This window comes from Pollachius pollachius (genome assembly GCF_949987615.1).
Source record: "Pollachius pollachius genome assembly, chromosome: 2".
NCBI classification, from domain to species: Eukaryota; Metazoa; Chordata; class Actinopteri; order Gadiformes; family Gadidae; genus Pollachius; species Pollachius pollachius.
In genome coordinates, this window is record NC_136935.1 from 15789855 (window position 1) to 15813362 (window position 23508).

Sequence of the window (23508 nt, forward strand, 5' to 3'; positions counted from 1 at the left end):
ATGATTATTTGGACCCACACAAAACATATGGGTAATCCAAGGCATTTAATGACTGGTATCAGAAAATAATAAATCTCGTTCCGTTGACTCCCATTCTAATTTTCCTCGCCCAGAGGTCCCATGAGGGGTCTACCGGAAGGGGCGTACTTACGAACTCTACAGAGTGGCGAAGTCAAGCCCCTTCCGGTAGAGCCCATGAGACTTATGACATCGAAAAATATGAATGGGTTTCAGTAATTATTTTCTGGTCCCAGTCTTTATACGCCCTGGATTACACAATTGTTCAGTTAAAGGCTGTAGAGAAAAAACAATGAGAAAGACTACATGTCTTGTATGTGACGTCACGCTCCCTGCGACTGTCGTGGACAAGACCGACAATCTGCCTATCAGCGTTAACTGAAACTCTCCACATGCCCGGACTTCTAATGGTTTTCACCTCTTTCGATGCTTTTATCCTCGACCTTGGAAAAAAGCGGGGAAGTGGAGCAGAGAGATCGCCATGTCTGTACCGGGGTTCCAAGTGCGGGTGGTGACGCGTCGAGAGCAGCGAAGAGCGGCCACACACAAAACCTAACATTATCAAACGTCTTCACGAAAATGTTTAGTTTTCTTTGCATGAAAAATTATCATTTAAATCCACGAACAACATATGTGTAATCCAGGGCATATAAAGACTGGGACCAGAAAATAATTACTTTCTCTCCATTGAAACCCATTCATATTTTTCGATCTCATAGGTCCTATGGGATCTACCTGTCCGATGGAACCAGGAGCCTCGGAGGCGGGACTAATTATTCTTCAGAGGTCTATGGCTGGCTGCAACCACAAATCCGAAATAACCCCATTCACTAGCTAATGTCTAGAATGGGGGGCTTCAAATGTGCATATATTGGTGAGAGAGGGCAATATTTCTGAGCACGCTTCCGGAAGGAGCAAGTTACATGGGTTAAGTGGCAGCTGAGGGAGGGACTTCAATAGAGGAATATCCGTTTCGGTTAAGTTGCTGCTTTTTAACACATAGGCGTCGATTACGCTGGGGACGTGTCCCCACCAGTTTTCGTCAAGATTCATTTTGTACCCACCACTTGTTAAAAAAAAAAAACTTGCGTTGAATTATTATGGATTATTACACAGGACTTCTCAATGCCGTGGAACGCTCCGTTCACTTGCATGAGCTCCTCACAACTTCCGGCGTATTATTGACCGCTGTCAAGGAAAACAAAGGACTTTATGCTAGTGATGGGTCGGTCGCGAACGAGTCAGTTCAAAGAGCCGTGAAGCCGTCTTTTAAGTGAACGATGGGAGTCGGCTCCCAGCCGCGAGCCATTTTATATACATATAAAAAGTTTTCCTAGGCAGAATGATATGGAGGTGTCCGTTCTACGGGTGCTCCGTGCATGCTATGCGTGTGCAGTGACTGACTGTCAGGTTATGTCATGCCAATAAAGTGTGGATAGGGCAAGGATCATGCCAATAAGCAAGCAGCGAGGGGCGGGGATGCGCGTTGCACTCATATGCAATGAAAACATCACATCGACTACAACAATTTATTGATATTAGAAAATGTAATCTTTACTTTTGAATAGTAATAGGATCTATTGAATAATTTAAGTGATATATAGACAGACATACACACACGAATCATAAGTCAAAACGGGCTACATTTGGCTGGATTATAAAAGGTGTAAGTGGTAATATGAAGAGCCGTTTTGGAGCCAAAAGAGATGGCTCTTGTTGGTGAGCTGATCCAAATGATCTGGCTTCCTGAAAAGAGCCGAAATTCCCATCACTACTTTATGCCTCTAATGACGTCTTTGGTACCACTCCGCAAGTAGTCCGGTAACTTGTCAACCCCAGCGTCTTCGGTTGCTAAGCGACGTCAACGTCTTTGGCGGACTATTTCTCTGCTGATCTACGAATGCTGGTAACGAATAAATTGTAAAGACACACCATGTGAAGTTATTTTTTCTGGCAAGCAGCCGTGTAATAAGAGCGGGATAATGTATAGAATGTCGCCGGTCATTATCGAAAATAAGCCCCTTCAGGGCGAAGCAAGACACCTTCGTGTCCTGTTCGGGGCTTATTTTCCCGATAATGACCGGCGTTCTATACATTATCCCTTACTTATTACACGGCTCTTCTCAATGATGTAGACTGCTCCATTCACTTGCATGGGCCTTTCCAACGTTCAGCTGTCAATTATTTTTGTTTATATATTTATACTTCGCGGGGGCGTGAACCGTCCGACGCGCAGTCGTCCATTAATTCCTGATAATGGACACATCGTCGGGCATTATCCCTTACATATAAAAAGATATATATATTTATCATTATTATAATTCATCGATAATCTTCATGATCTTCAAGGTGATAGAACCTTATAACCTTGAAGGTCATAAAGAGGAACATAAAACTATATCGGCATTATTTAAGTATATATATTAATTTATATATATATATAAATTAATATATATATTTTATGTTCCTCTTTATGACCTATAAAAAAATTAAATATATTTATATTCATACAAACACGTATATTATTATTTCAAGTAAATTCTCGAGTCGAATAATAATCTTTCCGAACGAAGAACCGTGCAAGACAAAACAGTTTATTTTATCTCAATAATAATGAATCGGTGTCGAAATAGTGAGCACTGCTCCGCCTAGATACATTGACCAATCAAAAAGAAGACGAGGACGACGAGAAGGAGAAGGAAGAAAGTCTTCTAGACCAAGACGTGGGAAAGAAAGAAGCAAAAGGTACGGTTTTACTTATTCCTGTAAAACCGCGTTAGCTTGAAGAGATCATGATATTAAGCATATATAATCAAAAATAGCTTAATAATGTAGAAGAAGCCCTATGAAGATATACCACACTGCATAACAGGACTTCGATTTCGGTTGTGCAATACCCTCCAAAGTCCAAATCGTACTCTTGATTTGGGATTGCATAACATGACACCAGTGGCTCTGGCGGAGCTTTGTAATTCATGAAGGGAGTTCTGCTGAGCTGAGCTAAGCTTATGCTCTTCCGTTTTCTTATTTATTTCTGACTTTCTTTATTATTCTATACAAACTTTTGCACCACACTAAACATTTTGACGTCCGATGAGCGTCTATTTGATGTTGCTTCATCTACGTCCCTAACGGTATTCACTTGTCAACCTACCAAGGGAAATTATTATCTTACTCGTACTACTCTTTATATGTCCATGGTAGGCCTAATATTACTGTGGCGAGCACATCCGTGGTCGCTCGAGTTCCGGGTTGCCCCACGGGCTCTTGGGACGGTATCGAACTATTTGGATTCATAGCGCCGTCCTGGTTCTGCTTCACTTCTGTAACTGGGAGTGTTTTATGAGGGGTTGCACCACGGTGACGGCTGGGGTGGGATTGAGCGACGCCTGCACCGAGGCACTCATGTCCGCGGGATAGGCTACCATGTTCTGTGGGGTACGCGAGCTGCGATGCAGTAGTAACGTCTGGGCTCACGTCTAGTTATTCCCTTGCAACTCGATACAATACAATCAAACTACAAACTACTAGACCTAGTTTCAAATTGTATCACTTTAGTGATACAATTATATATTGTATTTGTTGAACTCTTAATTTTTGTCCAAGTGTTTGACGTTATTAAAATGGTTTGCATGGTTATAACTCGGTTCTAATCTAGTTAAGCTATTCAACATTTTATACATCTTAAACTACAGGCCTTTAGCTGTCTTACACCTGTTGAAGCTCATTTTATACTACAGCGGTTACCTCATTTTCTGCAGGAAATGCATTTCTTGTTCATATTATCATGTGCGGTTGAAATTAGATCATGCACCAATGTAGGAAAAACATACATTTGTATGCATCAGTACCAATATATAAGATAAACTATTTTATAATTTGCTTATTTTTAATGACAATAGCAGCTATTTGAAGCAGCTATTTTCTGACAGAATTAGATTTGACCGTTAAAGTGAAAAAAACATGCATCAGAAAGCGGTATCTTTTCACGTAGTTGATAGTGATTCATCTTACCATTAGGTGGCAGCAAACCCAAAAGTATATAGTATATATATATTGTATTTATCAAAAAGCTCTATGTAATAATGATGCCACCGTGATGCCAGGTCAAAGACAAGTTAGGACATTGATCTAGCCATCAAAAATGCTTCCACGTTGACCTCTGACCTCTAATGCTTGTTGGTTTTCCCTTAGACTTTTCCCTCTGTTTGATTGGCATGTTGCCTGTGCTGGTCGTCCACGGGGGGGCGGGAAATATCCCCAAAGAGCGGGCAGAGATGTCACGTGCAGGGGTCCGAGCCGCGGCCCGGGCCGGCTACGTTGTGCTGCAGGGGGGGCGGAGCAGCATGGACGCAGTGGTGGAGGCCGTCACCCATTTAGAAAACAACCCCAGCTTTAACGCAGGTGAGAGACTATACCCAAATTCGGACAACATCATCTCATAATACCACTTTGTACCTCAAGAAGTGATTGCCGTTAGTGCAGTGTTGATGTCTGCCAATACTGCACCTTGGAGTCTGCCTTCAGTCCTACACGAGAGGATGAATAGGTAGCGCCACCAAGAGGGCGTATTCTAACCTCTTGTCAATCATGGCTCTAACCGGGTACCAGAACACTACAAGGAATTGGTCCAAGACAAATTCACTGTAAACAGTAAGGGGAACCAAGAACTTTGGGAGGGACTGTGCATTTCCTTGTTTCTTACAGAGTTTCTGATTATGTACTGCCCTATATTTTGTGGAGGATTCAGTTCACAGTTGGACAAATCTTAAATCCGTAGTTTCACCTTTTAACATTGAATTGAACAAAACTGAAACTTGGGATGAAAAAACCCTCACATGAACACGAATAACATGTGGCTGAGCAGGAATAGGTAAATATGGGCTAGCACAGAAGGATTCTTGAACGAAGGGAGGGACATCAACGCAAGCACGTATAACATGGGTCATATCCAAAGCTGTGTTTTCTATTCACATTCTTGGCTGCTAACCCATCAGAAAAAACAGTATACGGTTTAAAGACCAACCAATTCTACCTTTGACTCAAATGTTTAATTGATTTACCATCAAAACCTATAGATTTCTGGGTGGCTGAACATCACCCCTATTAGGAGGACTGCATAGGTAATGTAACAATGTTTAGCTTTGAGGAGCTTATGATTGCATACTAGTGTGCTTGTAGGAAAGTGTGATGCATAAGTCCTCCTTGGTCATAGATCCTCCCCCCTCCAAGCAGATGTGTATCTATGCTCTGCTCATGCTATGGCCTAGAGGTATGCAGCAATGTTGCAAGAATATGCTCTCAAAGCACTAACTTTATGTCTATGAAACGGCTGTCAAAACATTAGTCTATCTGCGGTAATGATCATGCATTCCTTTATGTTATCTGAACTATAGATGTAGCCTTTATGGAGAATTACAGAGCAGGGAGTGAGCAAGGCTGGAGAAGGTTTTTAATGTATCCTGTGAGATGTTGTGTACTGACAACTGTTGACAGAGTATATAGGGAATACTTTACTGTGTAGTAAACAGATTCTCAAAACCTGCCTTTACATAAACAAACAACTTCAGATAAATCTTTTATTTCTGATGGCACATTCAGTAATACAGTTTGGGTCTTACACTGTATTCATGTCATATCTCTTATTACCATAACTCACGGCAGGCTGTGGCTCAGTGCTGAATGTTAAAGGAGAGGTGGAGATGGACGCCATTGTGATGGATGGAAGTACGCTGGCAAGCGGTGCCGTTTCTGCTGTGCGAAACATAGCCAACCCTATTCAGCTGGCCCGCCTGGTCATGGAGAAGGTAGGTCCTGTGTAGGTTACAAGTGATTTGTACCATGCTTATGTCGTTTAAGAAGCAAATAGAAACGCATCTATGTGCAAACAGAATGTACACACGTTACGGCAAAAATCGGACCTCATGAGGGTTAGGGTTAGTGGGTATCGTCATAATATACAGCGATAGTCATATATTGGTTTGGGGATTTTTTCACACATCTTTTTTCAGTATCCAAGTAACTTCACGCCGTCCAATGTGCTGTTTTCAATATTTGTGATATTTTCTCTGTGCCTGTTTGATATACCTTTCGAGATACTCGTAGTGTTGCTACAGCCTTCCTAAAGCCTGTGTTGTGTTTCAGACCAGCCACCTATGCCTGACAGCGGGGGGTGCCAGACAGTTTGCCCAGGCCATGGGGGTGCCGGAGGTCCCGGGGGACTCCCTGATCACGGAGTACTCCTGCATGCGCTGGAAGAAGAACCTGGCCCCCGACGCCAACCCTGTTGAGTGTCAGATGTGAGTGGTGGAGTTGTGTTGCGTTTTGAGATGCAATGTGTGCTGATACACTAACTGACTCTGAGTCTCAGAACTACCTAATGGAGAACTTTGATGAGTCATAACTGTTGTGTGTGCACATGCGTGTGTGTAGGGGAAAGATGGGTACGGTGGGAGCAGTAGCAGTGGATGCAGACGGGAACATCGCCTGTGCCACGTCCACGGGCGGTATGCTCAACAAGATGGAGGGCCGAGTGGGAGACACGGCCTGCATAGGTCAGTGCCAAAATGCCTTACAAACAACCTTTTTAAACAAACAAACAAATGTTTTTTCTTTAGCAGGTAGCCTTTCGGTGGAGACACTGTTTATTTCGGTGGAGACACTGTTTTTTAAATCTTGAGGGTGAAAATCTTAAGTGTGTGTGTGTGTGTGTGTGTGTGTGTGTGTGTGTGTGTGTGTGTGTGTGTGTGTGTGTGTGTGTCAGGATGTGGGGGCTATGCTGATAACAGAGTAGGAGCAGTATCTCCTACAGGCCATGGAGAAGCCATCATGAAGGTGACGCTGGCTAGACTCATCCTGTTTCACATGGAGCAAGGTACACACGCGTTCACCCTGGATCAAAAAGGCCTATCAACTTCAACAACATGCATGCTCATACAACCAAGCCCATATTATAGCTACAGGAAGATTTTGGCTGAAACTGCAGCCTGGCTATAGCGAAGGCAACTAAAACTACAGGAGGGTTTCACCATGTGATCTGAATTTCCAAGTTGCCCCATTGGGAATTCTGGATACAACAATGATAGTAAAGAAGCAAGCGACCTGTTATTATTATTTTTATAAAATAGTAAAAAAGTACGGAGATGGTAAATTCGAGTGTGTGTGACATGGCGTGAAACCCTCCCATAGCATCCATGGTGACTCTGTTTCCCATATTCCCCCTCCTGCTAGGGATGTCCTCGGAGGAGGCCAGCGACCTGGGTCTGGCCACCATGAAGGAGCGAGTGGAGGGGCTTGGCGGTGTGGTGACGGTGGACCCCCAGGGCCGATGGGCTGCCCGCTTCACCAGTGCCCAGATGGTGTGGGCCGTGGCTCAGGGGGACACCCTGCACTACGGCCTCTACCCCGGGGAGGACCTTACCCAGGGCATCGGCGACCCCAACTGATGGAGGAGCGGCGGCGCCGGGTTACGTTTCAGAGGCCGAGGTGTTCATCCGGATGATTTTATGTTTGTGTTATTTGCGAATCACCGATCAAGTCGTTATTATTTTAAATGAACAGGGGAACACTGGAGAAGCAAGACCCACTGGAATGTGGGGGCCAGGGGTATTTGAGATGAGGGCCTTCTGGACTTTAATTTCAATACTAGAGACTTTATTACTTTTTAAACTACTTGATTTAAATGGCTGCTGGATATTTCATGTTTTTATTTCATTAGTTAGTTAGTGTGACACATTCAATATTGTATTGAATATATTCATATGCAAGTATGTAAAACGATACATTTATGTTAAGTTTCAACTGAAAGTCTTTCTAAATTGTTCTTATTTCAATATGTCGTGAAAAAAATATGTTTGGTAATAATAAATCCTCTTTAAATTTTACATTTAGTCGTTTGGCAGTCTTCTATCTAGAGCAACTTTCATTGTGTCCTTATAACAGCAGTTGCATTTTTTTGTCCACTGGCTAAAGCTGTCCTATTCGCATTTGATAAACTGGACATTGGCACTTTCGTCCACTGGATGGGGCTATTTCTACGAAGATGAATGACAATTTGTACGGTTGTTGACTTTAATGACAATTGCGGGAGATTAACCTATACCAATTATGGTGGCCTATCAAATGTATTTATGCATGTCGAGGTTAAAATATGACATGTAGCCTTGAAAAGCTAGCCGCATCTTGGAACCTTTTTCAGTAAATTTAGTAAATTGAAGTTCTGACAAATGATCACTAATCCAAAGCTTTTGGGTTGTTGATCCTAAAAAAGAGCTCACTAACAGCCTTTCCTAAAATCATCTGAAAATGGATCATCCATCGACCTTATTTATTATTTTTTACTGTTAAACATTCACCTTCAGGTCACATATGTAGACAAGCGCCTTAGAAAGTAGCCGAACACTAGATTAGACCACTAGGCCTATAAATAGGCCCGCTATGTGTACTGACCCTTATTCTAATATATTTTGGTTTTGGCCTGTATCCTTCAAAAGATAATGACAATTGCATATTTAGTATAGTACTATGCAGGCCTATTTGGCATTTTCGACATCGCTTAAAAGACCCCAGAGTTGAGCAGGTCCAACTCGGTGGTGCAACAGCGCCCCCGTTCCAGCAAGGGAGAAAGGGGGCTGGACTCCACTCCGTCTTTTCCTCTTCCTACAAAAGCCTTCGGAGTTGGCAGCCTCGGAGATCACAGCTGGGACACTCGGGAAAAAACTAGGGAGATGCCGGGCATTGGACGAACTTGCCGCCCCGGTTTCTTGTATGTATTTTCCTACATTTGGCTCATCATATACAGACGAAGTAACCTATATACGATGATGTTGTGTGTATTTATCTCAGGAACGTTTTTTGTTTTTGTAAGCTGTCTTAGTTTTTCTTCGTTTCAAAAAGGAAAAAGTGCATTGACTAGTCTAAAAGTGAACTAGAGAACGGGACAGGACCGGTGTTCTTGGCCGGTGCATTAGGCGCAGAAACGTAGCCTATTGACAAGGTAAGCGTCCGTTCACTTTGCTCAGTAACCTGCTCTCTGCTTAGGTATGCATTGTTGATTAAATCAGACTTTATGAGGAATTCAGGCTGGTTAATGATATACAGTACATCATACATTATACTTTAAAACGCTTGATATGTTGACCAATACATTGTGAGTTGGGTCGTCTAGGACTGTAGGCTACTTTATTGGGACATTTTAACGGCCTGCCTTTTTGCATTTGGAGTTGTGCTGAGATTACTTGAGATAAGCGAGACATAAAGTGAGCAGGGGGAACTATAAAGTTATCAGAAGTCCCATTTGTGGTGAGCTACGCAGAAACTGAGAGCAATTGCAAGCAGTAGTCCTAATCTGAGCCGGTTTAAATGCACTGCGGAATCCTCGGCGGAGTGGAGTCCGGAATCTTGGCGGCCCACAGCGTCTTTCCCATGGGATGATGGGCCCGTTTGGTTCCCAGGGATGTGGGACTCTGGAAACACACAGAGGACAGTCATTCGCAGAGTGGACCCAGCAATGCAGGCCTCTAGAAAAGGGGAAAAAAGAGACTTGTACAATAACATTGCTGAATAGTCGTCACAGCAAATCATCGAGTTGACCCGTCAAAATCAACTATTTTTGTAGGTCAATATTTTGTAGGACTAAATAAGATACAATTATTATTTTGGGGCTGTGAGTGACTAACGGACAGATAGGCTGAGTGATAGGCTACGGTATTTATTCTACACAATTTGTTATTCAAGATCAAGTGTGTGTGTGTGTGTGTGTGTGTGTGTGTGTTGGGGGGGTGTCCCACCATAGTTGTTTGTGTTGACCCAGTGCTCTCTGGGCTCTTTGTGTTTGAGGAGGGGTCTCCGGCCATGCTGGGCCGTCTTTGGGAGGTTCCCATGGAGATGACAGCGGCCACTTCCTGGCTCCTCATTCCATCAGAATGGGAGGAGGAGGAGGTAGACAGGGCAGGGAGCTGCACAAAATCCACCAACTAGAGGACAGATTGTAAAATGGTCATTTGTTTTAAAGCCATTTTGCAAATAGAAGCAAAATGAAAAACCCTAATAGGCTTTATCTCCGTCAAGTAATATAAATAAATACAAATAGTTGAGTAGGTTATTTTACGATAACTTGATACAAAAATAATCATTGGCTGCCATAGAAGATTACCCATGAAATGTCCAATGTATCTTGTAAATCTGTGTAAGAAGTAGGCTGTAAGACGTTTAAAGTCAGGCTCTTGAAGAAGGTCCTAGAACATTCACGTCTGTTCCATCCAGTGAGGGTTAAGAGGGCCTTGTCTTCTTCAGATTGGCTTCACAATACAGGTTCAGTGAGGAAGAAAGGTTAAGTTACTGTTTGACCAGCGACCTCTGAGGAGCTGTCCCCTCCCCAACCCTTCCTACGCGGCCATTTTGTTTTTCCTTCACAAAGTTAATGGTAATGTAGTTTGTTAATAACCAGTGTTCCAGGTGTTCCAGTCCACTGCCTGTCGTGCTCAGAATACCAGCCCTGCATTTAAAGCTGCAGACCTGACCCCTGTTCCGCAAGGTCACAGAGTGAGAGAGAGAGAGAGAGAGAGAGAGAGAGAGAGAGAGAGAGAGAGAGAGAGAGAGAGAACGAAAGAAAGAAAGAACGAACGAAAGAATGAACGAAAGAAAGAAAGAAAGAAAGAAAGAAAGAAAGAAAGAAAGAAAGAAAGAAAGAGGGGGGAGAGAGCTTAAAGGCGGGGCCTTTAGTGTATCTGATAACGAGTGGAAAGTAGGAGCACTCCAGCTACCCCCCCACCCCCCCACCCACACACACACACGCACGCCCGCACACACACCACCTGAAGCTCATCGCCGCAGAGTATAGGCGCAGTGACAGGGTCAGTTGTGAAGGTTATGTTAGGCCTGTAACAATATGTTATGTCATGTAAAGACCAGCAAGGATGCAACCTTCCAGAACAACGATTTACTACCCAAACCTCACAGGATGAAAAATGTAGGGACGCCAGTGGGACACACACACCAGACAAGAAGTACTGCACCGCAGGACATTGTGTTTTTGGGTGTGTGTTGTTGTTATAGGTTGTTTGCAACATGACACCCATGTTGTCCAAACTTCATTTGGAGGGCAGTTAGTGAAATGGAGAATGCATGCACCAGTACTCTGTTTATGTAAAAAGTGTGGAACCAAATCTTTGAGAAATACAGCTGAAAAGTCAAACTCTCCACAGGGTGAGTTGCTGCTTCCAAGTCAATATGCTTAGGATGGGTTGTACTGGTAACGTTTTACATAAGGGTTCATTCATTAAGAGGTATGCAGTAAAAACCTGTAACTAAGAATTAACTAATAGTTTATTGCAATCCATGTTAACCTTGGAATTCATTTATGTTCAGAGAAGGAGCTTGCTGGGTTAGCATTTGCTCTCCGTTCACCGTCTCCATTAACTTGCAGAGTTAAAGTAGCCTAGCTCCCATCATGTGAGCGGAATACACTTTTATTTATTTTTTTAATTACTAAAGATTTTTTTACGTGTTCTAAATATGTGTCGCTTATTTAAAACGAGTGCTTATAACTACACAACAAGATTGTGGATTTCATATGCAATTGTTTCTTCTGGCTGGGTAGTCTACGCAGAGGCCAATAGGTGAACAACGCATCCCAGGTAGCCTAATAATAACAGCACAGAAGATATTGACAAATAATCTCTGCATTTGAAGACAAGCTACAATCTTTTGAATAAGAATCTTTCCGTAACACATTGCAACCTTTGGAAACTAATTTAAAGTGCATTTCCTCAAACTAACAGGAGCTAGGTGACTGTAACTCTGCAAGTCAAAGGACCTGGCTACCAGAAAGCAACTACCAAGCCAGCAAACTTCTAAATGAACCCTCCCCTATAACTTGTATGAATCTGGATAAGAAAGGCAAACACCAAATCCCAGATAACCCCCGGCCAATGTATGTATGAACACTTCTTGCCTTCCATCTCAAGTTTGCGCCATTGATGTGACATTATCTGCAAACATCCTATTGGATAAACTGAGTGGCGCTGGATGATTTTGAGCATTGTTAGAAGTGAATGTTGGCGGCCTTCATGGAACAAGGTTTACATATTCAGAATGTCCGGTGTGGCTAACCAACACATGCAGCCAATAGGGGCCAGGAGTCCAGTGAATGGGTCTGTGGTGATCAGGGTCATGGTTCCAGTATTTAAAGCAGCGATGCTTTACGCATTCATAAAACTATCCAACCACAGTAAGCACCCCCACACCCTCACTGTGACCCCCAACAATGACTCCTCCTCACCTCCTTCTGTTCATGTTCGCATCAGTGTGTTTGAGTGTGTGGAAGTATGTGTGTTTATGTGTATGTGTGTCTGTGCAGCCAATAGAGGGGAACAGGGGTGAGGGAGTTCATGTGTGTGTGCCGGGGGGTAAGGTGCAAGAAGTGGGGCTCAGCTATGATTTTCAGAGGAATGCTTTGATGAGTGAGGCCCTTCATCCAAACAAGGCTCAATGTTCTACTGGTTGTGTGTGTGTGTGTGTGTGTGTGTGTCTTTGTGTGTGTGTGTGTGTGTGTCAATGTCAATGTGTGTGTGTTTGGTTCTGCTATTCCTTTATCAGAGGAGAGCGCCGTGTTTTCCGTTTCTTCCCCGCCCATGGCCGGCGCTCCACGGTGTGTTTCAGTCTTTCATCCGCACCGCTTTGTGAGAAAACACTGGATTGTAAACGGGTCCAAAGAAGGGTTGCTACTAATGTCACATGTCACCTCCCCCTTGTCCCCCGCCCACCCATCCCTTACCCTTCCTTCCAGCCCCCCTCCCATCCCAAACAGTTCCTCTGACCCTCTCTTCCGGCTGCAGCTAATGTGTTTATTATAGGCCTTGGATCTCAAGGAAAGTAATGGCCCATTTGACTGGGATGATGCTGCTCGTGTACTGGAAGTGCTGCCAGCAGTAGAGGGGAAAGAGTTCATTCTGAGGTCCTATAGAGTCCTCCTTGCTGCCGTTCACATTGATTATAATGACATGAATCGTCTGTGTTATGATTGAGTTTGCTTTATTGAGTCATGTCTCTAAACTAGAGTTGTGTCTCTATAGTTTAAACTATGGACCTATAAACTGCAGGCTCTATTGAGAAGATTACTCTGTATCCATGGTATGATGTGTAGTAACTGGTGAGGCCGTTCTGGGCAGGGACATTTAATGCCTTTATAATAGGGTGAAATCAGGTCCTGGGTTATGTGCGGAGAGCCACTTTTATAGGGGCCTCCTGTCAGCGGTGTTGTTTCCCTGCCTATGGGTCTGTGTATTTGTTATTTTGGACAGGGTAAGCCTGCATACATGGCTCACTGCTGTTCAATCTACTGAATTACAGTGTAAGTGCATGTGTTGAAGTGATTAGGATGGACTGGAAGCTACTGCCTTCCCAACTTTCTTAGTCCTCCACCTTTCATTGTCTCGACACTCTCCCAGCCGAGCTCTCTCCCTCTCGTCCCTCTCTCTCCCTCTCTCGTGTTCCGTGTACAAGCTGGTTGCCAAGAGCTAAGAATCTGGAGAATGCAGGCCTGCAATGTTCTGATAAAGTTTGCTTTGTTCCCCCAGTGACCTGAAAGAAGGAATGAGGGAGAGCAAGTGAGGGCTAGAGAGAGAGCGACAGAGTGAGACAGAGATAGAGGTTGATAGGGGAGAGATATAGGACTTTATCCATCTCACAACTCGGCAGACTAGAACACATGCACACTTGTATACAATCAAGCATCTTATTCGTCTTAAAATACAACAATGCTACTCCGAGAGATTGTTGATACCGAAAGCTAAAGGAGACAATAGACTGTACATTGTGTATTTCACACACACATCGACACACACACACACACACACACACACACACACACACACACACACACACACACACACACACACACACACACACACACACACACACACTTACACACACAGGAATTCAATTACAGCTAAAACAGCATGTAGGGAAGCTCAGGCATTCCTGAAGCATTAGCCAAGCTCTGCGTTGTCTAGCCGCCCGTGAGTGGTGTTTACCATGGGCAGTCTAGGGTAAAGCGCCAGACAATATACGACAAGAGGTTAACAAGGTGTCAATGGAACCTAGTGTCTATAATTGAACCCTAAGGAGTTGGCAACTGAGCATTTCACTGTCAGGGTAATTCTGTACGGGGAACAATACATTTGACATGATGCCAGTACCTCAAACCATAATGCAAAACTAAATGTCAGCTTTGCAAGTGAACACTGTGCAGTGTCTCTTTTACTTATATAAAAGAAAAGCAGCATCTAAAAAGGCCCTGACTAAAGTGGTTAAAAATATGGGTTATTCCATATATTTAACCATAATATTGCAGTTAACTTTAAAAACATTTTAGTTACTCTTCACATTTAAGTCACGTTTAAAAATATTATCTATATATATGTATATATATATATATATATATACGTTTTAATATTTAGAAACTAAAAGCGACATCTGCCTGCCTCCCAACGTATTATTAGGTTTACATCTCTTTATCGGCGGAGGGAGGAGGGTAGTCTTGTGGAAACATGTTCCCACGCTTTCGGAACAATTACATCCATCCAGACTGTCTAAATAATGTGCACTAAATAATATCCTTCTTGTCATGAACACGTCGATTGTATGCGTCTCTAGAGCAGCGCAATGTCCGACCTCTGACTGTCTCCAGTGTTTTCCAAAGTGTGAGATGTATGAGGCTGAAGATAATTTTCATATAGTTTATAAGCCAGTATTATGAGCAAAAAAACTAACATGAACAAGCCCAGCACTGCCCTTTCACCTAGAATGTCTGTTATGTTTTCAAGCTGCTCTTAATAACTTCATTTCTTATTAAAAGAAACGCTTTTAGTCATGCTTTCTTGGGGGCCTATGATAAACAATTACAGGTTTGGGTGTCTGACTGTATGCCTGATTGCTGCTCGGACTCTCAGCTAGAAGGGCTGTGAGCCGTGAACTCACTTGTTTTCAGTTTTGTATACACAACACTTCCAGATAGTGATACCCAGCTCTTGTGTGCAGGTGAATGTCAGCGGCCTGTGGAGGTAAGGTGAAGTACAAGAAGGCGGATGACTTTGTCCTACTCCTAACACTGGTACTTCCATTTTACAGGAAAAGGCGGGGAAAGAGTGCTAGCATTCCTGACTTTATCTCTCTACAATATGCACAAACACACACACAAACAAAACACACACACACCCCATGTACAAACATCCTACTTCTAAAATTGCAAACATGTAAAAGCAAACATCCAATGTTATTCCAAAGATGATTCCCAAAGGCACGGCAGTCTAAAGGAAGTAAACAGCCATAGAATTCCCATATAGCACGTCTAATAACAGAATCGTAGTGGTAACAAAGAAGTCTTCTACTGTCCACACACAGTCTGCTCACAGAACAGCAGGACTAATCGGAGTGTGTTGTTCAAGGTAGAGTTTTGCATCTTCAAACAGAGATGAGGCCTTTGTGATAAGTGTGTGTGTGTGTGTGTGTGTGTGTGCGTGTGTGCGTGTGCGTGTGTGTGTGTATGTAATGCATGCATGCGTGTTTGGAGGGGGATGGGGGGTAGTAGAGTGCAATTGGTTGGGTGGGAAGAGAAGAAAAAAGAAACGGGGAGAAATGGAGAGAGCCAGAAACAGGAAGTGAACATTTGGTTGGTCGCTCGGGGGGTCAGAAAGGCCACCGTGGGAGTCCTCCACAATGGATTAGTGCGTGAAATAGTAATTAGATGGTGTGTATGTTAGTGCCTGCGTGTTTGTGTGTGCGGCTGTAATAAGTTCAGTTGTGGGAGTGTATGCAGCATTGCTAAACAGAAAAACTGAGTGGTGTTTACATGGGACGTGTTTGAGCGGGCACGTGTAAGGCCCTCTGCTGTGGGAGTGTGTGGAATTGCTAAACAAAAAAAGGCAGAGTCGTGTTTACATGGTAAGTGTGTGTGTGTGTGTGTGAGAATGTCCGATGCTGATAGAATATGCTTACTGCATAACAAAGCCTGGAAGAGAATACATGTCTCATGCTGCTCAATGCTGCGTGACCATTAAGGACCTGGGGAAACCACTTTGCTGTATATAATGCTTCAGTATTATCCTGAATATAATGTTATCAAATAATTTAGTCGTTGAGATTTTTCTACACTTAAAGGTTAAAGGTTAAATGATCACAGTTGAGTAACAGATTGTATAAATATTTATTTGCCATATCCTGAGATTAAATTAAAGAAATACCCAATGGCGCAAAACATAAATTATTGATGCTTATCCTACATCTCTTTGCCAACATAAGCTTACGGGTGCTAAATGTTATCTCAGTTGACTCAATGCTAACCCTTAGATTGTGGGAAATATACATTGAGAAATGTATTGCAATTTTAACTATATACAATATACTGTTATTCCTTTGTTATTCACATTGCATGCCTTTAAACGTTACATTTCTTCATTCAAAATGATCTGTGTGTGCTTGTTTGTGCGTGCGTATGCTTGTCTGCATGACTATCCAGCCTTACCTTTTAACTTTATCAGTACATTATCCGATGTTTGATCCCTCTCTGGTTCTCTGCCTTCACAGCTCAGGTCTTTTGGCAGTCGGGGCTACTGTAAACATCCTTGACTGGAAGCTAGTGCTTTGTCCTGGAGCTTTCAGTCGGATGTTTGCAGCAGCCAACTGCTATAGTCCCATGATTAGAGCCTCCAACGCTAGCTAGCAAAAGCTACAGCCACACATGTAGTCACACGGTAATCAAGTCAATTACACCCATAAAGTTTATGTCTTTTAGATTTAATCTGAATCCGTTCTGTTCAATTGCAAAAAATATGCTCTTAACGTCTGCCCTTTTAAACAGGCTTCCCGCAGCTCAGACTAGTAATTTTCACCTTGAGCGCCCGTGGCCTCAGCCACTGGTCACTCTTTGTCGGACGGCTGGCTTGGGATAAACATGCTTTGAAGAAGAGCTCTGAAGCCGTTTGCTCAGTTCTTTGAATGATGAGCAACAACACTAAACTCATTTCAGTTGTTTTGCTAGCATTACTTATTTACAACACGGACAGACGTGTTTTACTATGACATGCCAATTACCAAATGAGAAGAGAAGAGATTTGAAGAGAGATAATTTAGAGAAGTTAAAGAGGCTTGAATGGAGAAGACTGCAGTGTAGGTTGGTGATCAAACTATAGTTCTGTGTGATTAATGTCTTTATTCATATACAATTCCCAGTGGAAAGTGAGACTTTAGCACAGAGAGAGAGACACAGGGAGTAACCCAGGAGACACACTACTGGGAGGAAGAGGGAGAGGAGCCAAGATAAACATAACATAAAAATGACATACAAGAGTTTTACATTTTTGTAGTGATTAACATTCAATATAATTTATTGTTGCTGGTTCTTTAGATGTTAGTTGGTGGATGTGAAGAATTGGTTGATGCAATAAAACCTAATTATATCCATAATAAGGGTTAAAAGTAAGAAAATAGATATTTAAACTGCCAAGAATCTTCAAATAAGCAAAACTCATAAGTTCTCTGTCAAAGAGCGCCAGGATTTGTTAATTTTTTGTGGTTTTGGAATGCACTGATGTTCTGCCACTTATAGGGAGGTGGGTGAAGCAACAAATAGGAGAAGATAAAAGGGGAACAGATGAAGAGATCAGAGGGATTCAAAAGTAAGGAGGGATGGAAAAGAGCAAGAAAGGACGACCTGTAGAGGGTAGCGACCTCATAACATGAGACCAACCTTGAATGGCGAAAATTGAAAAAAAATAACAATTCTCAATTTCATTTTAAAGAGACAAGCACACTGAGAAAGAGGAGCAGGAAATAGCAGGAACATCTCCGTCAGATCTCCCGAGTCATGGAGGTATTTTCACCACGCCACAGCTGGGGAGGGGTGGAGGGCGACCCTGGAGCCAAATAGGTGTAGTACACAGACACAAGAGCACAGGCCAGGAAGGAAGGAAGTATAAGGAAGGAAGGACGAAGCCATTCTTATAATATCAACCACCACACCCTCTGTATACACACAGCCGTCCCAGAGACACTAGGCACACACACACACACACACACACAGCATATCCAAAGCGGTCGGGTTTAAGGGTTCAACAGGGAAACGCTCGCAGCACTATAGTGGGATTTTCCTGTCGCTGACCAGGGGGTATAAGGAATATAGGTTAATATATGCTTCCCAGAACAGGGTCCCGAAGACGGGCACAGGTATATTCTTGTTGTCGGCGCAAACGTGCCAAATAGCACATTTGTAATTGCATATCATCCACGTAGATCCGTTAAGAAGACTGCCAATTTCCTGTTGCCTCATATCACCCATGCTAGACACCCATGGTGTGCCCCAAGGTATGCCCACGGATATCCGAGTTCCGGGTAGTGTAAACATCCTACACTTTCGGCGTCTGCCCTCATGTGGCCGGGAGTGGGACTGTTTGCGCTCCCCGGCTCGGAACAACATGGCCAGATCTGGGTAACGGGTGATGGTGGGGGTGGAGTTTTTAGATGTGTTAGTATTACCGGACACACACCGTCTAAAGCCACAAGTGTTTAGCTTTCGTTTAGTTCAGTTCACTCATGTACTGACTTGCTGTTAAGGTTTTATCATCGTATTATTCTAATATACTGTATATTCTGTGTAGTGTGATAATACACAATGCTAAGCCCAGTCAAACTATAGTGGAGGCTACATAGAACCCAGGACACTTAATACCGCAAAGAATAATTTAAATCAAGGCAATGGTGTTGTAGGATGTATGAAGTGTGTTCTAGGAATGGTTTGACCCATTTCAAAGTTAATGGAACATTTGGAATGGGCCCATGTTGACATCAAGTATTTAAGACCAAGCGTTCTCTGACTCCAATAAAAGAAAGAACTTTTATACACGCTGTTTTCACCTTCTGAATTAAATACTCTTTACGACAAGACATTGAAGTATGTAATGTCAAATTAATTATTCTGTTGTATGGAGTTGGCTTTAAATCAAGGATTTAAAACAATTCAGGCTTGACTTAGGGAAGGTTTCATCCATTATTCAATCATAATGGATCCAGGCATTCATTGTCAGCACTTTCAATGTTCTGTATGAACAGGAAATTGGGAGTGGCTGGTCTCCCATTGGCTAGCCTGCTCGACCTAGCGACCTATACCTTGGATGTCCCAGTGGGCTGGGGGCACATGCACACACTTTTGGATACAACAATCCACACATGCACTCAAACACACACACACACACACACACACACACACACACACACACTGAATGTAGCCCACATGATGCACACACAACCACACACACACACAGAAACACCAATGCATAAAAACACTATGGATGATCAAGTTACATTTCATAAAAACATTTTTACCCCAGCTATCTCTCTGGATTAGCAAGGAATGTCTGATATGACCAAATTATTGTGTGTGTTCCTGTGATACTTTACCATAACCTCATGGGACTTCTTGGAGGTCGGGAATAAAATCAATGTAATTGGTCGTTGCAATATGGAGGTAATAATGTTCTCCTCATGCTAAATTATGCTGAGAGGATATGGATTTTCAGAAATTCTGGTTTCGGAAGTTGTTGAACGGTCATCGCATTTGTGTGTGTGTGTGTGTGCGTGTGTGCATGCGTGTGAGTGTGTGTGTGTGTGTGTGCATGTGTGTGTTTGATAGAGACAGCCTGTCTGCCTATAGCAGCCATTCCTTGACATCCCACCCAGATGTACGTCAGCGACAAGGATGTGAGTAGGATGTCGCTATTTAAAGCACGGTGACTAGGAGGACAAATTCCTGAACGTTTCAGCCAGCTATTATTATTCACATTCAAAATGTCTCGTGATGAACTGACAGACCCTACATATTGGATAAACCACAGCTGCTGCTCATGGTATCTCTAGTGGGGAATTCTCCTTTTAACCACTAGATGTCATGTATACTCAATTTATAGCATGAGGAAATATGAGAAGCTATTAATGATGTTGGTGATATGAAGCCTAGGCCTACTAATACCCTTTGACCTGAATCAGGAATTATTATGTTCATTATTGGCCATAGGAAGATTATTTGTTTAAAAATGAGCAAGTAAGATTGTATTCAAGCATAAATACAATTCTGTAAGCCATTGACCTGATTTTATTTGAACGATTGCTATGGCTAAACAGCCAATACATTTTTTGTTTTAAGATGACTGTAAATGTGTGATTTAAAGATTGCTTTATGTTGTGTGAATGCCTCCAACAACTTAATGCTGATGGTGATGGTAAAGTATAAAAACATTCCGAATGTTTTACCAATGTATACAACAAGATGCAGAAATAAATAAACATCAGCAATGAACTTCACCCATGTCTCATATTTGATTCACCTTCTTTATCAGTAAGTATTCTTTGATCAAGATGGCTACACTATTCAACATCGGAGCCTTTCTAGATCTGTCTGGATTGCAACCTCTGATTTGACCTTCGATGTATTTAAACAGAATGTTTAAAGGTAAACGTTTACCATATACCAATTGCATTTCGAATCTCGAATCTTTGGCGCCCCCTCCCTGTCGCCTAATAAACGGCTGTTTTCGGGTTAAGTCGAGACCAATATCAAGTCAGACATCAGAAAGAAGAAGTTGTATTTCCTCCTATTTAGTATCGGCCACAAGGCCGAAACTCAGGCAGAAACTTATTGAGGAGATTAGTTTCGGCTGAGATGAACACGTGGCTCTTCTCGTCCATTTAGAAAAAACCAGCCCTATGGGACACTTTAGGCTACTGCCATGAAGTCAGTGGCCATGCATAATGTATACACAGTTTAAAACTATCGCTGTACCCAGTCAATTTTCAATTAATTAGAGGGCCGAAAAGTACACACATAGTAACTACGCAAATATCCAGAATTAAGCTTTAGCAGTACAACTAAACAAAAACTAAAAATGTTTAGTTGTGGTTAGGCGTATTGTTTAGACTATTATAGTCTGCCGGAGTTAAATACGCCTGGAAATACCCAACCCCTGCCTACTGAGAACCAGGGAGAGGCATCGTGCCGGATCACACGGTGGGTGCACAGCCCAAGCTGTGGTCTGGTGAAAACCATCAAAGCCAAAACTACTGCTCGGTACAGGCATGCAAACACACGCGCACACACACACACACACACACACACACACACACACACACACACACACACACACACACACACACACACACCACAGACAGTGTGCGTTGGCCTCTGTGAGGATATGTGTTGACAGAAACCCTACACAATGGTGCGTGCAATAAATAAAGAAAAATGATATCACCGTTTCCCAGTTTGTAAACTCACACTTCCAAAGCTAGCCTTTAAAACGTTTTTACATATTTATGATCCATATATATTTTACATATAACAATTGTTAGTCTTTATGCAAATCCAACCCGGGTAATATTTTCCATATGTTGTTTGAATTTGAATCAAACTGATTCATGTTATGCATAAACAAATACATTTTGATATGAACACAGCTACATAAGGGCAGTGTATCCTCTGATTCACAATCCACAATGTTACTGATGAGCCAAAGGTTTATGCATCCGTGCGCATCAAGTGTGCCTGACCTTTATCTTATTGTGTGGCCATGCACACACACAGGCCTACACATTTCCATAGCAGATGAAGTGAGGTGAATATATGGGATACAGGGAGGGTGTCTCTTTATTCTGTCTCTTTCAGTTTGATGCAAATAAATAAGCAAGGTAAATGATCTCCTCAATTGCACATATAGCCTCCCACAAACACACACACACACACACACACATTCACATACACCAAGACATATACATATACATACACATACCCACACATGCACGCACACACAAAACCGTTTGGCTCAGTACACATTGTGGTATCCCCTCTCATTCCGTCAGTATGAATCAAGTAACAAAGCACATATATGCAAACTCCCTGTGTTTGCATATAAAAGTCTACCTCCCCCTAAACCTAATTCACAGTTATCCCTATTTAAAATGTCCGTATGACAACATCTGGTGTGCATCAAGTTGTATGTGATGGATGACCTTGGTTATGGTACATTACTTTACTTCATTTACTTTCATTGGTTACTAATCCAATGAAAATAAAAAAGGACATTCATCATTCAAAGGTATAGCTCTTCATATAAAAATGTGCTCTACATGTAGACTGCAGTTAACTGTCAACAGACAACACATACACACACACACACACACACACACACACACACACACACACACACACACGCACACACACAAAGCAGAAGTCCCCTCACCATCAGGACACTTGCCCTCCAGACTCACTTCGCCTTTCCTCAGACTCTGTTGATAAATGCAGCATAATAAACATGATGCAATCTGAGGCTATATTTGGTTTTTAATTTATGACCCTTACCCCCTCAACCATTCATTTGGCCATCTGTACTATGTGAGGGCTACCATTATTGTGTTAGTAACAGAATATTCCATCGTAAATCCAGTTGTCAACTGTTTGTCTGTGGACTACTCCAATATAGAAAGATGCCGACTTAAATAAAGAAAATGTTATAATAGAGTGCACACCAAAGTGATTCAATAATGGGTAAAATAAACTCCAAAGCTCTCACCAAAAATAATTTATCATGCAATCTTGTTTATTTTTCTTAATGCTATATTTTTATTGTGCAGCCAAATCAGCATCGTTTTAAATCAGTACTTGAAGATATCCAGGCCCTTTGGATTTGTTGATAGTAAGATTGTCATTCATTGAGAAACCAAAGTCTGTGTGTCACTATTTGACACTGTCAATGTATGCTTTATTCAAGGCGTGGACATGATGACCAAGTGATACTTACAACATATCCTGAAAATTGCGGTCCGAAAAATTTGTGATCATCAGAAAAGTTTCGGATTTCTTAACTTGTGTGTGTGTCTGTGTCCTATACAGCCTTCACCTTGTACACGGTCTAAATAGCATTCAGATCTAGAATTCTGAAACTGAAAAGCAGTTATTTTCCTTCAGAATGCAATCATTGCCACTCACTTGAAACCCCAACCTGGCAACCCAGTCTGTAGGCAGAGTATAACCCTGGGATATGGTGCAGCCTCAGGGTTAGAGCTCCACTACTGGAAGCAAGGCCTTAGGCCTGCTACGCCAGTAGACTTGGATCTTTTGGTACATGTGAGCAACTGGATGAAACCATACTACGTTACACCGTCCAAGACACTAATGTCATAATTCATGTTGCATTCAGGTACTGCTGCTAATCACCAGGCAGTTCATGAGCTTCCAGAGTACGTCCACCAGCCCCAGCGAGACCTCCATCAGAACCACAACGGCAGAACATGTCCTGCCCCTGTCCTCTGAACCTCTATTTATTGACCTCCTTCCTTCTGAAGATACGGTCATTAAAGGGAGTTGAAGATAAAAACATATGATTGAATATACTGTCGTTTCATCAAACTGATTTCAGTGTTCACTTCCACAGGGGCAGGTATGTATCA

At 42.5% G+C, this 23508-nt stretch overlaps 1 protein-coding gene across 1 annotated transcript; it reads left to right on the forward strand.

Moving 5' to 3' along the window:
- Positions 1 to 2701: 2701 nt before the first annotated feature.
- Positions 2702 to 7901, forward strand: asrgl1 (asparaginase and isoaspartyl peptidase 1). The gene is made up of 7 exons (XM_079730068.1): positions 2702 to 2763; positions 4213 to 4422; positions 5683 to 5825; positions 6163 to 6317; positions 6451 to 6572; positions 6782 to 6892; positions 7249 to 7901. The coding sequence occupies exons 2-7, from the start codon at positions 4236 to 4238 to the stop codon at positions 7461 to 7463; spliced, it is 933 nt and encodes a 310-aa protein (XP_079586194.1). The 5' UTR covers positions 2702 to 2763; positions 4213 to 4235; the 3' UTR covers positions 7464 to 7901.
- The last annotated feature ends 15607 nt before the right edge of the window (positions 7902 to 23508 follow it).